This window comes from Arachis hypogaea, chromosome 12 (assembly GCF_003086295.3).
Source record: "Arachis hypogaea cultivar Tifrunner chromosome 12, arahy.Tifrunner.gnm2.J5K5, whole genome shotgun sequence".
Lineage (NCBI taxonomy): Eukaryota > Viridiplantae > Streptophyta > Magnoliopsida > Fabales > Fabaceae > Arachis > Arachis hypogaea.
In genome coordinates, this window is record NC_092047.1 from 24,600,803 (window position 1) to 24,619,366 (window position 18,564).

At 42.9% G+C, this 18,564-nt stretch overlaps 1 protein-coding gene and 1 non-coding gene across 2 annotated transcripts; one reads left to right on the top strand and one right to left on the bottom strand.

The window, feature by feature from the left end:
- Nucleotides 1-877: 877 nt before the first annotated feature.
- LOC112729859 (uncharacterized) lies at nt 878-1,210 on the bottom strand. Its single transcript, XM_025780002.1, has one exon. It carries the CDS (start codon nt 1,208-1,210, stop codon nt 878-880), a length of 333 nt encoding a protein of 110 aa, XP_025635787.1.
- A 16,023-nt stretch (nt 1,211-17,233) lies between these two features.
- Nucleotides 17,234-17,341, top strand: LOC112730914 (small nucleolar RNA R71). The gene has a single exon (XR_003166715.1). It is a non-coding gene; the product is annotated as a small nucleolar RNA R71 (small nucleolar RNA).
- The last annotated feature ends 1,223 nt before the right edge of the window (nt 17,342-18,564 follow it).

Sequence of the window (18,564 nt, forward strand, 5' to 3'; positions counted from 1 at the left end):
AACTGGTTCGCGTGACCGGCGCTTGCGTGCACGGTGCACTGGCGCGTCGGTGAGGGACGCGTACGCGTCAAGGGCGCGTACGCACGAAGTTGGTTAGGCTCCTGGCACAGGGTTGGCACAAAGTAGGCCTAAGTCTCGGGTAATTTGTACCAAAGTTGACATGCAGCACAGGCGCGCGGACGTGCACAGTGCGCGGACGCGTGCCTGATTGAATTAGCGACCGGCATGGACGCGCCAAGTACGCTTGCGCGTGGGTCGCAGGCACAGAATAGGTATAACTTTGGCATAACTCTCTGGTTTTTGTACCAAGGAGTTCACATTGCACCATCGGCGCGCGCGCACAGTGCGCTTGCGCATCGATGGCCAAGTTTCGAGGGGCGCGCAGGCGGCATGCACGCTGGCGCGTGGGTGCTTGGCACGAGATGGGCACAAAGTTAGCATAACTCTCGGGTTTTTGGCCCAGGAGTAAGAAATGCACCATCGGCGCGCGCACAAACAGTGCGCTCGCGCGCGGATGCCCCTTTTCCTTGCATTTTTTTACAACATAGAAAAGGCTATTCTAGCACATTCTTGGCAGGTGTTTAAGCTAGTAGGCAAGAGAATAATCTCAAATTTATGCACTATTCAAAACATAGCATTCTCTCGACTTTAACAATTCATCCATACCAAAATGATAAAATCTATCTAAATATCCTAGTTATCCAAGAAAAACAATAAAACTAGCATTCCTAAGCAATCAACAACATCAAGAAGTCACAAAATTCACAAGAATCTAAAGCTAAAAGCAAGAAGGTATACACAAGGAAGATCTTACTACGGTGGGGTGCCTCCCACCAAGCACTTTTCTTTAACGTCCTTAAGTTGGACGGTCCTTCGCTCAAGCTTCCTCTCCCTTTGGTGCATCCTCAAGTAGGAGCACTTCCACTTCTCTTGGTGACTTGTAACCATGGTACTTCTTCACTCTATGTCCATTCACCTTGAAAGTTGTGTCACTTTGAGAGTCAAACAATTCTACCACTCCATAGGGCTTTATCTCTTTCACCTTGAAGGGTCCTTTCCATCTAGAACGGAGCTTACCAGGCATAAATCGCAGCCTCGATTTGTAGAGGAGAACCTCATCACCTTCTTGAAAATCCTTCCTTCGGATGTGGTGATCTTGAAAGGCTTTAGTCTTCTCCTTGTATATCCGGGCATTCTCATATGCCTCCATCCTCAAGCACTCGAGCTCCTCTAGTTATAATTTTCTGGCCACACCCGCCTTGGTGAAATCCATGTTACACTGCTTTATCGCCCAATAGGCTCTATGCTCAATTTCCACCGGAAGGTGGCATGCCTTACCATAGACGATCCGGAAGGGACTCATCCCTAACAGAGTCTTGTAGGCCGTCTTATACACCCATAGTGCATCTCCTAACCGGAAGCTCCAATCATTCCTTTGTGGATTGACCACTTTCTCCAAGATTCTCTTAATCTCCCGGTTGGACACTTCCGCTTGCCCGTTGGTTTGCGAATGATAAGCAGTGGCAACCTTATGCAATACCCCATAGCGCTTGAGCAGTGCCTCTACTTTCCTATTACAAAAGTGGGATCCTTGGTCGCTCACGATTGCTCATGGCGACCCATAATGGCATACAATGTGATTTCTAATAAAAGAAATGACGGTATTGGCGTCGTCAAGGCAGGTAGGTATCGCTTCTACCCACGTTGACACGTAGTCAACCGCTAACAGAATATATAGATACCCACTTGAGTTGGAAAACGGTCCCATAAAGTCAATACCCCAAACATCAAATATCTCATAAAACAACATAGGTTGCTGAGGCATCTCATCCCTTTGGGACGTGTTTTCCGACTTCTGACACTGATGGAAAGACACACAGAACCAGTTAGCATCTTTGGATAAGGTTGGCCACCAGAATCCACAATCCAACACCTTTTTAGCTGTCCTTTGTGGGCCAAAGTGGCCACCACATTCGGACGAATGGCAAGCTTCAAGAATGGGTTGAATTTCAGATTCTGGGACACATCTTAGAATTACTTGGTCCACTCCCCTCTTCCACAAGTGAGGGTCATCCCAAATGTAGTATTTGGAGTCACTCCTTAACTTGTCCTTTTGGTTTTTTGAAAAGTTAGGAGGAAAGATTTTCGCAACCAAGTAATTCGCCATTGGGGCAAACCAAGGAAAGCTATCCGACACAGCATGCAAACTATCCAATGGGAATGAGTCATTGATCAGAAATGGGTCAAATTTTAAATTCTCAAGGCAGCTTAAATGATCCCCAACTAAGTTTTGAGACCCACTCCGGTCCCTAATCTCAATGTCGAATTCTTGCAAAAGCAAGATCCAATGTATGAGTTTAGGTTTTGACTCATTCTTTGTCAATAAGTACTTTAAAGCTGTATGATCCGTGTATACCACTATCTTGGACCCTAGCAAATAAGATCTGAATTTATCTAAAGCATGAACAATAGCTAGGAGTTCTTTTTCCGTAGTGGTATAGTTGGATTGCGCTGCATCCAGTGTTTTAGAAGAGTAAGCAATGACATAAGGGAGTTTACCATCGCGCTATGCAAGCGCGGCACCTACAACATGGTTTGACGCATCGCACATTATCTCGAATGGCAGCATCCAGTTGGGGCCTCGCACAATCGGTGCTGTGGTAAGAACTCTCCTCAGCTCTTCAAAAGCTTTCACACATGCACTGTCAAACTCAAAGTCCACATCTTTTTGGAGTAGGCACGACAATGGCAAAGCAATTTTGCTGAAATCTTTGATAAAGCGCCTGTAGAATCCTGCATGTCCCAAAAATGAGTGGACCTCCCTCACAGATGAGGAGTGAGGTAAGGTGGTGATAACATCAACCTTGGCCGGGTCTACAGAAATGCCTTCATGAGAAACTACATGTCCCAACACTATGCCTTGTCTTACCATAAAATGACATTTTTCCAAATTTAAGACAAGGTTAGTGTCAACACATCTAGCTAAGACCTTGGCCAAGTTCTCTAAGTAACAATCAAATGAAGTTCCATAAACACTAAAGTCATCCATAAAGACTTCCAGACAATTCTCCATTAGATCAGAAAAGACACTGGTCATACATCGCTGAAAAATAGCAAGTGCATTACATAGTCCAAATGGCATCCTTTTGTAGGCAAAGGTGCCAAAAGGACAAGTGAATGTGGTCTTTTCCTGATCTTCAGAAGCAATGTGAATCTGGAAGTAACCAGTGAATCCATCAAGAAAGCAATAATGAGATTTACCCGCCAAACGGTCCAACATCTGATCGATAAAGGGCAAAGGGTAGTGGTCCTTCCTTGTGGTGGCATTCAATCTTCTATAATCGATGCACACTCGCCATGCATTTTGTACTCTCTTGGTGACCACTTCACCATCATCCTTTTTAACCGCAGTGATGCCCGATTTCTTGGGAACAACCTGGACCGGGCTCACCCACTCACTGTCAGAAATTGGGTATATGATACCTGCATCAAGTAGCCTAGTGACCTCCTTCTTTACCACATCAAGAATGGTCGGGTTGAGCCTCCTTTGCGGTTGCCTAACCGGCCTAGCTCCCTCTTGGAGAAATATACGATGCATGCACTTGCGGGGTCAATCCCCACAATATCGGCTAGGCTCCAACCAATTTCCTTCTTGTACTTTCTTAGAACATCTAGGAGCTTTTCTTCTTCTTCACTAGAAAGCTCACTAGCAATAATGACCGGAAACTTTAGATTGTCCTCTAAGAAAGCATACTTCAAATGAGATGGAAGAGGCTTCAGTTCACTATTTGCCTCAAGCTGAGGTTCCTTTTCATCAAGCTCACGGAGTTCATTCTCAACAACTTTCTCATGTTCACCCTCTTGGTCATCCGTCTCTTCAACAATAGGGTAGCATAACTTGTTGTGGTCTTCTTCTCGCACTTCCGCTACCACTTCATCGATTACATCACATCGGAGAACGGAATGCTCTTCGGGAGGATGCTTCATGGCTTCTTCCAAATTGAACTTGATAGTCTTATCTCCAACCTCAAAGGAATATGTGCCGGTGAAGGCATCTAACTTGAATTTAGAGGTCTTGAGGAAGGGTTTACCAAGTAGAACGGAGGATGAGCTTCTATTTTCTGTTGGAGACATTTCAAGGATGTAAAAGTCAACTGGAAAGACCAAGTCCTTGATCGCCACAAGTACATCTTCTACTATTCCCATCACAGTGATCACACTCTTATCGGCTAAGGCAAACTTCGCCGCCGACTTCTTTAATGGAGCTAAATTCAACCACACAAAAATGGAGAGTGGCATGATGCTTACGCAAGCTCCTAGATCACACATACAGTCATGAAAAGTGCGCCCACCAATACAACAAGACACCAAGAAAGGTCCAGGGTCACCACATTTCTTTGAAATAGGTTCCATCAAGGAAGTAATTGAACTACCCAAGGATAATGTCTCCAACTCTCCTATCCTATCCTTGTGTATACACAAGTCTTTCAGAAATTTTGCATACTTTGGAATTTGTTGGATAGCATCAAGAAGTGGTATGGTTACCTCGACTTTCTTGAACACTTGAAGCATGTTCAAATCAAATTCCGGGGTCTTCTTTGCTTTCTTCACCAAGGAAGGGAATGGGATAGGAATGGACTCATCAACTATAGCTTTCCTCTTGGGTTCCTTAAGGTTTACTCCTTCTTCATCATGCCTTTTGTCTACCTCCTCCTCTTCATGTGGAGCTTCAACGACCACCTCTTCTTTATGAATGTCTTCCATGACCCTAGGAGGTATCTCCTCCAATGTAGTCCCCGACCGTAGAGTGATAGCGTTGAGATTGCCCTTAGGGTTTGGTTGGAGTTGGGAAGGAAGGCTAGAAGAGCTTGAGGGTTGATTGGTGTTGTTGGAGGAGGACATGGACATCTTTGAAATCATGTCGGTAAGATTGGCCAATTGAGCACTCATGGCCTCGAATTGAGCCTTATAGCCCTCGTCCCGTTTATCCCCAGCGGCTCTAAGCTCATCAACTTGATTGGTGGAAGATGAAGAGGATTGGTTGGATTGTTGTCTATAGTGTGGTGCTTGGTATTTGGTGTAGTTGTTTTGGTTTTAGTTGTGGTGATTTTGGTTGGCTTGGTGGTTGTTGTTGTTGTGGTGGTATTGAGATGAAGATTGGTTGTTGTTGTAATGAGAAGAAGGGTTATTCCATCTTTGGTTTTGATTGGTCCCTTGTTCATTATCCCTCCACCCTTGATTTTGACTACTATCATGAGAGTAGTTATTTTGGCTTGAGAATGATAGGGCAGACGGTTGTTGTAATTCACATTGGCCACGACAAGGACATGCTCCTCTTGAATTTGATGGCATTGATTGGTGTAATGTGTGGTGCTAGAGCACAAACCACAAATTCTAGGAGGGCTTTCAAGTTGAGCAACTTGAGGTGGGGCTTGGATGGCTTGGATGGAGTAGTATTCCTTTTGATCTTTTTGTATTTGCGTGAGGATAGTGTTCATGTCCCCAAGCGCCTTGGTCAAGCTTGCTTCGGAAGGGGATGGTTCTACCACACCCTTGAGAGGATTACTTCTCACCCTTACATGTTGTATAGCCTCGGTAACATCATTTATCAATTTCCAAGCTTCTCCTTCCGTCTTGTTTTTTGAAAGGGAACCGCCACTAGAAGCGGTGAGCAATCTTCTATCTTCCGCACAAAGACCTCCGGTGAAGTAACTAATGAGCAAGTGAGTGTTCAATCCATGGTGTGGACAAGATTCCAATAGCCTCTTGAATCGAGTCCAATACTCATACAAACTCTCTTGGTCCTTTTACATTATACCCGAAATCTCCTTCCGGATGTAGTCGGTCTTCTCCGGTGGGAAGAATTTATCTAGAAACTCTCTTCTCAAGAAATCCCAATTGGTCACAATCTCATCCGAAATCTCATCCCAAGAAATCGGGCATCACTGCGGTTAAAAAGGATGATGGTGAAGTGGTCACCAAGAGAGTACAAAATGCGTGGCGAGTGTGCATCGATTATAGAAGATTGAATGCCACCACAAGGAAGGACCACTACCCTTTGCCCTTTATCGATCAGATGTTGGACCGTTTGGCGGGTAAATCCCATTATTGTTTTCTTGATGGATTCACTGGTTACTTCCAGATTCATATTGCCCCTGAGGATCAGGAAAAGACCACATTCACTTGCCCTTTTGGCACCATTGCCTACAAAAGGATGTCATTTGGACTATGTAATGCACCTGCTACTTTTCAGCGGTGTATGACAAGTATCTTTTCCGATCTGATAGAGAGTTGTCTGGAAGTCTTTATGGATGACTTCAGTGTTTATGGAACTTCATTTGATTGTTGCTTAGAGAACTTGTCCAAGGTCTTAGCTAGATGTGTTGACACTAACCTTGTCTTGAATTTTGAATAATGCCACTTTATGGTAAGACAAGGCATAGTGTTGGGGCATGTAGTATCTAGTGAAGGCATTTCTGTAGATCTGGCCAAAGTCGATGTTATCACCACTTTACCTCACTCCTCATCTGTGAGGGAGGTCTGCTCGTTTTTGGGACATGCAGGATTCTACAGGCACTTTATTAAAGATTTCAGCAAGATTGCTTTGCCATTGTCGCGCCTACTCCAAAAAGATGTGGACTTTGAGTTTGACAGTGCATGTGTGAGTGCATTTGAAGAGCTAAGGAGAGTTCTTACCACAGCACCGATTGTGTGAGGCCCCAACTGGATGCTACCGTTTGAGATAATGTGCGATGCATCAAACCATGCTGTAGGTGCCGCGCTTGCACAGCGCGATGGTAAACTCCCTTATGTCATTGGTTACTCTTCTAAAACATTGGATGCAGCACAATCCAACTATACCACTACAGAAAAGGAACTCCTAGCTATTGTTCATGCTTTAGATAAATTCAGATCTTATTTGCTAGTGTCCAAAATAGTGGTATACACGAATCATGTAGCTTTGAAGTACTTATTGACAAAGAATGAGTCAAAACCTAGACTCATACATTGGATCTTGCTTTTACAAGAATTCGACATTGAGATTAGGGACCGGAGTGGGTCTAAAAACTTAGTTGCGGATCATTTAAGCCGCCTTAAGAATTTAAAATTTGATCCATTTGCGATCGATGACTCATTCCTATTGGATAGTTTGCATGCTGTGTCGGGTAGCTTTCCTTGGTTTACACCAATAGCGAACTACTTGGTTGCGAAAATCTTCCCTCCTAACTTTTCTAAACACCAAAGAGACAAGTTGAGGAGTGGTTCCAAATACTACATTTGGGATGACCCTCACTTGTGGAGGAGGAGAGTGGACCAAGTAATTCGAAGATATTTCCCGGAATCTGAAATCCAACCTATTCTTGAAGCTTGCCATTCATCAGAATGTGGTGGCCACTTTGGCTCGCAAAGGACAACTAAAAGGGTGTTAGATTGTGGATTCTGGTGGCCAACCTTATTCAAGGATGCTAACCGGTTCTGTGTGTCTTGCCATCAGTGTTAGAAGTCAGGAAACACGTTCCAAAGGGATGAGATACCTCAGCAACCTATGTTGTTATGTGAGATATTTGATGTATGGGGCATTGACTTTATGGGACCGTTTCCCAACTCAAGTGGGTATCTATATATTCTGTTAGCAGTTGACAACGTGTCAAAGTGGGTAGAAGCAATACCTACCCGCCTTGATGACGCCAACACCGTCATTTCTTTCATTAGAAATAATATTGTATGCCGTTATGGGTCGCCACGAGCAATCGTGAGCGACCAAGGATCCCACTTTTGTAACAGGAAAGTAGAGGCACTGCTCAAGCGCCATGGGGTATTGCACAAGGTTGCCACTGCTTATCACCCACAGACCAACGGACAAGCAGAAGTGTTCAACTGGGAGATTAAGAGAATCTTGGAGAAGGTGGTCAATCCACAAAGGAAGGATTGGAGCTTCCGGTTAGGAGATGCACTATGGGCGTATAGGACGGCCTACAAGACTCCGTTGGGAATGAGTCCCTTCCGGATCGTCTATGGTAAGGCATGCCACCTTCCGGTGGAGATTGAGCATAAAGCCTATTGGGTGGTAAAGCAGTGCAACATGGATTTAACCAAGGCGGGTGTAGCCAGAAAATTACAGCTAGAGGAGCTCGAGTGTTTGAGGAACGAAGCATATGAGAATACCAGGATTTACAAGGAAAAGACTAAAGCATTTCATGACCATCACATCCGGAAGAAGGATTTTCAAGAAGGTGATGAGGTTCTCCTCTACAACTCGAGGCTTAGATTCATGCCTGGCAAGCTCCGTTCTAGATGGGAAGGACCCTTCAAGGTGAAGGAGATAAAGCCCTATGGGGTGGTGGAATTGTTCGATCCTAAGAGTGAAGCAACTTTCAAGGTGAATGGACATAGAGTGAACAAGTACCATGGCTACAAGCTCCCAAAAGAGGTAGAGGTGTTCCTACTAACGGATGCTAGGCGAAGCTTGAGCGACTGACCGTCCAACTTAAGGACGTTAAAGAAAAGTGCTTGGTGGGAGGTACCCCACCGTGATAAGTTCTTCCCTGTGTATACCTTCTTGCTTTTAGCTCTAGATTTTTGTACATTTTATGACTTCTTGATATTGTTGATTGCATAGGAATGCTAGTTTTGTTGATCTTGTTGGATAACTAGGATGTTCATATAGATTTCCTCATTTTGGTATGGATGAATTGTTGAGGTAGAGAGAATGCTATGTTTTGAATAGTGCATGAATTTGTGAGTGTTTTCTTGACTACTAGCTTAAACACCTGCCAAGAATATGTTAGAATAGCCCTTTCTATGTTGCTTAAAAAAAAGGGAAAAGGAGCATCCGCGCGCGAGCGCACTGTGTGCGCGCGCGCCGGTGGTGCATTTCACACTCCTGGTCCAAAAACCCGAGAGTTATGCCCACCTTGTGCCCACTTCATGCCAGGCACCCACGCGCCAGCGTGCATGTCGCCTGTGCGCCCCTTGCAACTTGGCCAACGACGCGCGCGCGCAGTGCGCTTGCGCGTCGATTGTGCAATTTGAACTCCCTGGTACAAAACCCTAAGAGTTGTGCAAAACGTGTGCCTATTTTGTGCCCGCGACTGATGCGCAGGCGCACTTAACGCATTCGCTCCGGTCACCACCTTCATCAGGCACGCATCCATGCAGCGCGTCTGCGCCGCCTGTGCTGCATGCCAACTCTGGTACAAAAAACCGAGAGTTAGGCCTACTTTGTGCCAACTCTGTGCCAGGAGTCCAACTGTCTTCATGCGTACGCGCCCTTGACGCGTACGCGTCCCTCGCTCAACCCTCACCGACACGCCAGCACACCGTGCGCGCGAACCAATTTTAAAGCCAGCGTGCCCTGCTTCTGTCCCTCTCCCACCTTCTTTCTTGTTTCTTTCTTCCTCTTTCTCCATCACCTCTCTTCTCTTCTTTCTCTTCCATAACCCACCACCACCGTCTCCGGATACTCACCGGCGACCACCACCACCTCCGGTGGTACTATATCTTCTCTCTCTCTTTCTCATTTTCACAAAAAAAAAAAGAGAAAACTCCACCTTGTTCTTTTACACTTCTCAAGGTTCTACTTCTTCTATATCTCATCTCTCACTTTCTTTGCATAATCTCTTTTTCTAGTGAAATGTTTCTTATTGATTCACTTATTTTCTCTTATTAGTTGCATGATTATACTACTTGCTTTTTGTTTGTTTACTTTTTCTCTTTTCTTGCTTTTCCATGAATGTTGAATTTTAGTTTTAATTTGCTTTAATAGATCTTCTTGTTATCTTTCATTATCTTTGTTAGTAGGTGATGTTGTGTGATGATTGATATTTCATTTTAGGCTTCTAATTAGTTGAGTATCTCATAATTGCTCATTGCTTGATAACTGCACACCAAGTGTTCGAGAAAATACACAAATGCCATTTTGGTTTATTTTAATCATGTACCTTCAATTTGGTGCTTCCTCCTCACTCACTTGCTTTCTTCTAAATGCATTGAGTCCACTTTGCTTGCTTAGAGTGTGTGCTTGCTAATTAGATACTCATTGAACATGACTTGTTCTTTGTTATGGATGCTTGAGATTATTCTTCTCATGCCATATTGCATGCTTTACTCCCTCTTGCATCCCATGCCAAGTGTTATGACCCATGCCTCTATGATTATTTTATTGCACTATTTCTTTTGGGCACTATCTTTCACTTGCATGTTTTTGGTTTAATGTTTTCCTTCTTTCCCTCCCTTTTTTCAGAATGCCCACCAAGAAAGGCAAGGAGAAAGCTTCAAAGAAACCAGCCACAAAGAGGGCACCCCAAAAGTCAAACTCCAAGGCGCACCCTACATTAGGAGCCAAACCCCTATCTAAGAAGGTGAAGGCACCTGCTCCTATTGAAGAAAAGGAGAAGAGCAAACCGGCAAAGGATTCTTCAAGGTTCCCCAACCGCTTCTGTGAACTTGTGTTCCCCGCCATGGTTGAACAGAACTATCATGCCGAGCATCTACTTGCCCCGCCGAACAAGGTGGCTCCTTGCATTCTACCCCGCATTGAACGACGAGGATGAGAGTTTCAATGTGGGGTAGAATTCTACACTAACTACCATCTTCCCTCTCTTCAATCGGTATATGGTACGCGGAATCGTGATTACACTTTAATTATGTAAAGTTCATTGCTCTTTCTTTTCCGGAAAATGGCGCCAAAAACATGATGCCAAAACCACGGTTCACAACTCCGTGTAACTGACCAGCAAGTGCACTGGGTCGTCCAAGTAATACCTTACGTGAGTAAGGGTCGAATCCCATGGAGATTGTCGGTATGAAGCAAGCTATGGTCACCTTGCAATTCTCAGTTAGGCAGATATAAATTGATAATGGTGTTTTCGAATAATAAATAATAGAATAGAGATAGAGGTACTTATGTAAATCATTGGTAGGAATTTCAGATAAGCGAATGGAGATGCTTTTCGTTCCTCTGAACCTCTGCTTTCCTGCTATCTTCATCCAATCAGTCTTACTCCTTTCCATGGCTGGCTTTATGTGATACATCACCATTGTCAACGGCTACTTTCGGTCATCTCTCGGGAAAATGATCCAATGCCCTGTCACGGCACGGCTAATCGTCTGGAGGCATCACCCTTGTCAATGGCTTCATCTTATCCTCTCAGTGAAAATGATCAACGCACCCTGTCACGGCACGGCTATTCATCTGTCGGTTCTCGATCATGCTGGAATAGGATTTACTATCCTTTTGCGTCTGTCACTAACGACCTGCAATCGCGAGTTTGGAGCTCGTCATAGTCATCCAATCATTGAATCCTACTTGGAATACCACAGACAAGGTTTAGACCTTCCGGATTCTCTTGAATGCCGCCATCATTCTAGCTTATGCCACGAAGATTCTGGTTAGGAGATCTAAGAGATACTCATTCAATCTAATGTAGAACGGAAGTGGTTGTCAGGCACGCGTTCATAGGGAATGATGATGATTGTCACGTTCATCACATTCCGGGTGAAGAGCGAATGAATATCTTAGAAGCGAAATAAGATGAATTGAATAGAAAACAGTAGTACTTTGCATTAATCTTTGAGGAACAGCAGAGCTCCACACCTTAATCTATGGAGTGTAGAAACTCTACCGTTAAAAATACATAAGTGAAAGTCCAGGCATGGCCGAGAGGCCAGCCCTCAAACGTGATCTAAGATAGCATACAACTGATCAAATATCAAAAGCTGATCAAAGATGGTCAAAAAGACTAGTAAAATGTCCTATTTATAATAAACTAGCTACTAGGGTTTACATGAGTAAGTAATTGATGCATAAATCCACTTCCGGGGCCCACTTGGTGTGTGCTTGGGCTGAGCTTGAGTGTTGCACGTGTAGAGGTCCTTCTTGGAGTTGAACGCCAGTTTTTGTGCCAGTTTGGGCGTTCAACTCTGGTTTTGGCTCCTTTTCTGGCGCTGGACGCCAGATTTGGGCAGAAAGATGGCGTTGAACGCCAGTTTACATCGTCTATTCTTGACCAAAGTATGGACTATTATATATTTCTGGAAAGCCCTGGATGTCTACTTTCCAACGCAATTAGAAGCGCTCCATTTCGAGTTCTGTAGCGCCAGAAAATCCACTTTGAGTGCAGGGAGGTCAGAATCCAACAGCATCAACAGTCCTTCTTCAACCTCTGAATCTGATTTCTGCTCAAGTCCCTCAATTTCAGCCAGAAAATACCTGAAATCATAGAAAAATACACAAACTCATAGTAAAGTCCAGAAATGTAAATTTAACATAAAAACTAATGAAAACATCCCTAAAAGTAACTAGATCCTACTAAAAACATACTAAAAACAATGTCAAAAAGCGTATAAATTATCCGCTCATCACAACACCAAACTTAAATTGTTGCTTGTCCCCAAGCAACTGAAAATCAAATAGGATAAAAAGAAGAGAATATAATATAAATTCTAAACTATCAATGAAACATAGCTTCAATCAAATGAGCGGGACTTATACCTTTTTGTTTTGGCATCTCACTTTATCCATTGAGGTTCAGAATGATTGGCATCTATAGGAACTCAGAGTTCAGATAGTGTTATTGATTCTCCTAGTTCAGTATGATGATTCTTGAACACAGCTTCTTTATGAGTCTTGGCCGTGGCCCTAAGCACTTTGTTTTCCAGTATTACCACCGGATACATAAATGCCACAGACACATAATTGGGTGAACCTTTTCAGATTGTGACTCAGCTTTGCTAAAGTCCCTAATTAGAGGTGTCCAGGGTTCTTAAGCACACTCTCTTTTTTTTTTTCTTTGGACCTTGACTTTAACCGCTCAGTCTCAAGTTTTCACTTGACACCTACACGCCACAAGCACATGGTTAGGGACAGCTTGGTTTAGCCGCTTAGACCAGGATTTTATTCCTTTAGGCCCTCCTATCCACTGATGCTCAAAGCCTTGGGATCCTCTTTATTTACCCTTGCCTTTTGGTTTTAAGGGTTATTGGCTTTTTGCTCTTGCCTCTTGGTTTTAAGAGCCTTGGCTTTTTCTGCTTGCTTTTTCTTTTTCTTTCTATTTTTTTTTCGCCTATTTTTTTTTCTGCAAGCTTTGTTCTTTGCTGCTTTTTCTTGCTTCAAGAATCATTTTTATGATTTTTCAGATTATCAACTAACATGTCTCCTAGTCATCATTCTTTCAAGATCCAACATATTTAACATTCTTAAACAACAACTTCAAAAGACATATGCACTGTTCAAGCATACATTCAGAAAACAAGAAGCATTGTCACCACATCAATATAATTAAGCTAAGTTCAAGGATAAATTCGAAACTCATGTACTTCTTGTTCTTTTGAATTAAAACATTTTTCATTTAAGAGAGGTGATGGATTCATAGGACATTCATAACTTTAAGACAAAGTTACTAACTACTAATGATCATATAATGAAGACACAAACATAGATAAGCACATAACATAGAAACGAAAAACAGAAGAAACAAGAACAAGGAATGAATCCACCTTAGTGATGGTGGCGTTTCCTTCTTGAGGAACCAATGATGTCCTTGAGCTCTTCTATGTCTCTTCCTTGTCTTTGTTGCTCCTCCCTCATTGCATTTTGATCTTCTCTTATTTCATGGAGCATGATGGAGTGCTCTTGATGTTCCACCCTTAGTTGTCCCATATTGGAACTCAATTCTCCTAGGGAGGTGTTGATTTGCTCCCAATAGTTTTGTGGAGGAAAGTGCATTTGAGGCATTTCCGGGATCTCATGGTGATGAGCTTCATACGCCTCTTGAGCTCCATGAATGGGCTCTTTTGCTTGCTCCATCTTCTTCTTAGTGATGGGCTTGTCCTCTTTAATGAGGATATCTCCCTCTATGTCAATCCCAGCCGAATTGCATAGGTGGCAGATGAGGTGAGGAAAGGCTAACCTTGCCATAGTGGAGGACTTGTCAGCCACCTTGTAGAGTTCTTGAGGTATAATCTCATGAACTTCCACCTCTTCTCCAATCATGATGCTATAGATCATGATGGCCCGGTCTATAGTAACTTCAGACCGGTTGCTAGTGGGAATGATTGAGCATTGAATGAACTCCAACCATCCTCTAGCTACAGGCTTGGGGTCCAATCTTCTTAGTTGAACCGGCTTGCCTTTGGAGTCAATCTTCCATTGAGCTCCTTCTACACATATGTCCATAAGGACTTGGTCCAACCTTTGATCAAAGTTGACTCTCCTTGTGTAGGGGCGTGCGTTCTCTTCCATGTTTGGCAAGTTGAACGCCAACCTCACATTTTCCGGACTAAAATCTAAGTATTTCCCCCGAACCATTGTAACATAGTTCTTTGGATCCGGGTTCTTACTTTGATCATGGTTCTTGGTGATCCATGCATTGGCATAGAACTCTTGAACCATTAGGATGCCGACTTGTTGGATGGGATTTGTTAGAACTTCCCAACCTCTTCTTTGAATTTCATGTCGGATCTCCGGATACTCATTTCTTTTGAGTTTGAAAGGGACCTCAGGGATCACCTTCTTCTTGGCCACAACATCATAGAAGTGGTCTTGATGGGCTTTGGAGATGAACCTTTCCATCTCCCATGACTCGGATGTGGAAGCTTTTGTCTTCCCTTTCCCCTTTCTAGAGGATTCTCCGGTCTTAGGTGCCATCAATGGTAATGGAAAAACAAAAAGCTTATGCTTTTACCACACCAAACTTAGAATTTTGCTCGCCCTCGAGCAATAAAAGAAAGAATAGATGAAGAAGAAGAAGAAATAGAGGAGAGGGAGAGCGGGAAGTGTTTTCGGCCAAGAAGGGTGTAGAGGGGTGTGTTGTGTGAATTTGATGAAGAATGGAGGGCTTTATATAGGGAAGGGAGGGGGGTTAAGGTTCGGCCATATGGGTGGGTTTGGGTGGGAAATTGGTTTTGAATTTTGAAGGTAGGTGGAGTTTATGAGGTAGGTTTATGGGGAAGAGTGGATGGATGTGAGTGGTGAAGAGGTGATGGGGAAGAGAGTTTGAGGTGATTGGTGAAGGGTTTTTGGGGAAGAGTGTTTATGGGGTTGTGTGAAAGAGAGTGGTGAGAAGAAGTGAGTAGAGGTAGGTGGGGATCCTATGGGGTCCATAGATCCTGAGTGGATCCTGTGGGGTCCACAGATCCTGAGGTGTTCAAGGATTTACATCCCTGCACCCATTAGGCATGTAAAAATGCCTTTGTACACAACTCTGGGCGTTCAGCGCCAGGTTGGTGGCCATTTTGGGCGTTCAACGCCCATTTGTGTGCCATTTCTGGCGTTGAACGCCAGAACCATGCCTGTTCTGGCGTTCAGCGCCCAGAAGCTGCCCATTTTGGGCGTTCAGCGCCAGAACCATGCTCTGTTCTGGCGCTGAACGCCAGACAGATGCTCCTCCAGGGTGTGATTTTTCTTCTGCTGTTTTTGATTCCGTTTTCAATTTTTATATTTATTTTGTGACTCCACATGATCATGAACCTACAAAGACATATAACTAAGAAAAATATAGTTAGATAAATAAAAATTGGGTTGCCTCCCAACAAGCGCTTCTTTAATGTCAATAGCTTGACAGTGGGCTCTCATGGAGCCTCACAGATATGCAGAGCATTGTTGAAACTCTCCAACACCAAACTTAGAGTTTGGTTGTGGCCTCCCAACACCAAACTTAGAGTTTGATTATTGGGGCTTGGGTTGACTCTGCTTTGAGAGAAGCTTTTTCTGCTTCCTCTCCATGGTTGCAGAGGGAGATCCTTGAGTTTTAAACACAAGGGAGTCCTCATTCCATTGAAGGACTATTTCACCTCTGTCAACATCAATCACAGCTCTTGCTGTGGCCAGGAAAGGTCTTCCTAGGATGATGGATTCATCCTCTTCCTTTCCAATATCCAGGACTATGAAATCAGCAGGGATGTAAAGGCCTTCAACCTTTACTAACACGTCCTCTACTTGTCCATAAGCCTGTTTTCTTGAACTGTCTGCCATCTCTAATGAGATTTTAGCAGCTTGCACCCCATAGATTTCCAGTTTCTCTATTACAGAGAGGGGCATGAGGTTTATCCCTGAACCAAGGTCACACAGAGCCTTAAAGATCATGGTGCCTATGGTACAAGGTATTATGAACTTTCCAGGATCCTGTCTCTTCTGAGGCAATGTCAGTTGATCCAGATCACTTAGTTCATTGATGAACAAGGGAGGTTCAACTTCCCAAGTATCAATGCCAAATAATTTGGCATTCAGCTTCATGATTGCACCAAGAAACTTGGCAGTTTGCTCTTCAGTAACATCCTCATTCTCTTCAGAAGAGGAATATTCATCAGAGCTCATGACGGGTATAAGGAGGTTCAATGGAATCTCTATGGTCTCTAGATGAGCCTCAGAGTCCTTTGGTTCCTCAGAGGGAAGCTTCTTATTGACCACTGGACGTCCCAGGAGGTCTTCCTCTTTGGGATTCACGTCCTCCTCTCCTTCTTTGGGTTCGGCCATGGTGCTTATGTCAATGGCCTTGCACTCTCCTTTTGGATTCTCTTCTGTATTGCTTGGGAGAGTACTAGGAGGGATTTCAGTGATCCTTTTACTTAGCTGGCCCACTTGTGCTTCCAGATTTCTAATGGAAGATCTTGTTTCATTCATGAAACTTACAGTGGCCTTAGATAGACCAGAGACTAAATTTGCTAAATTAGAAGTATTTTGTTCAGAGTTCTCTGTCTGTTGCTGAGTGGATGATGGAAAAGGCTTGCTATTGCTAAACCTGTTTCTTCCATCATTATTAAAGCCTTGTTGAGGCTTTTGATCCTTCCATGAGAAATTTGGATGATTTCTCCATGATGAGTTATAGGTGTTTCCATAAGGTTCACCTAAGTAATTCACCTCTGCTATTGCAGGGTTCTCAGGATCATAAGCTTCTTCTTCAGGAGAAGCTTCTTGAGTACTGTTGGATGCAGCTTGCATTCCATTCAGACTCTGAGAAATCATATTGACTTGCTGAGTCAATATTTTGTTCTGAGCCAATATGGCATTCAGAGTATCAACTTCAAGAACTCCCTTCTTCATAGGCGTCCCATTACTCACAGGATTCCTTTCAGAAGTGTACATGAACTGGTTATTAGCAACCATGTCAATGAGTTCTTGAGCTTCTGCAGGCGTTTTCTTTAGGTGAATGGATCCACCTGCAAAAGTGTCCAGTGACATCTTTGATAGCTCAGATAAACCATCATAGAATATATCCAGGATGGTCCATTCTGAAAGCATGTCAGAAGGACACTTTTTGGTCAACTGTTTGTATCTTTCCCAAGCTTCATAGAGGGATTCACCTTCTTTCTGTCTGAAGGTTTGAACATCAGCTCTAAGCTTGCTCAGCTTTTGAGGAGGAAAGTACTTGGCTAAGAAAGCCGTGACCAGCTTATCCCAAGAATTCAGGCTGTCTTTGGGTTGAGAATCCAACCATAACCTAGCTCTGTCTCTTACAGCAAAAGGGAAAAGCATGAGCCTGTAGACTTCAGGATCTACTCCATTAGTCTTAACAGTATCACATATCTGCAAGAATTCAGTTAAGAACTGAAAAGGATCTTCAGATGGAAGTCCATGAAACTTGCAGTTCTGCTGCATCAGAGAAACTAATTGAGGTTTCAGCTCAAAGTTGTTTGCTCCAATGGCAGGAATGGAGATGCTTCTTCCATGTAAATTGGAATTAGGTGCAGTAAAGTCACCAAGCATATTCCTTACATTATTATTATTTTCGGCTGCCATCTCCTCTTCCTGTTCGAAAATTTCTGAAAGGTTATCTCTGGATTGTTGTATTTTAGCTTCTCTTAGTTTCCTTTTCAGAGTCCTTTCAGGTTCTGGATCTGCTTCCACAAGAATGTTCTTATCCTTGCTCCTGCTCATATGACAAAGAAGAGGGCACAGAAAAATAATAATAATAATAGAGATCCTTTATACCACAGTATAGGGATCCCTGTGTGAGTAGAAGAAGAGGGGGAGACAAAGAATGTAATGTAATGGAAGAAACACAACTGTGAGGAGGGTTGAGATGTGAGATGAGATGTTAGTAAATGAATAAATAAATAGAATAAGATAGGAGAGGGAGAATTTTCGAAAAATATTTTTGAAAAAGAGTTAGTGATTTTCGAAAATGGCTTTTGAAAAATGTTAGTATTTTTCGAAAATTTTTAAAATCAAAAATAAAAATAAGAATAATTAGTTAATTAAAAATAAATTTTTGAAAAAGAGGGAAGATATTTTCGAAAATTAGAGAGAGAGAGTTAGTTAGGTAGTTTTGAAAAAGTTAAGAAACAAACAAAAAGTTAGTTGGTTAGTTGAAACAAATTTTGAAAAGATAAGAAGTTAGGAGGTTAGAAAAGATATTTTGAAACCAACTTTTTGAAAAAGGTAAGATAAGAAGATATTTTAGAAATTAGTTTTGAAAAAGATTTGATTTTTAAAATCTCAATTAATGACTTGATTCACAAGAAATCACAAGATATGATTCTAGAACTTAAAGTTTGAATCTTTCTTAACAAGTAAGTAACAAACTTGAAATTTTTGAATCAAAACATTAATTGTTATTGTTATTT

What these genes read in the sequence shown, in the direction of transcription:
- LOC112729859 (XM_025780002.1), bottom strand. Translation starts at nt 1,210, where the DNA reads ATGGAGGCATATGAGAATGCCCGGATATACAAGGAGAAGACTAAAGCC.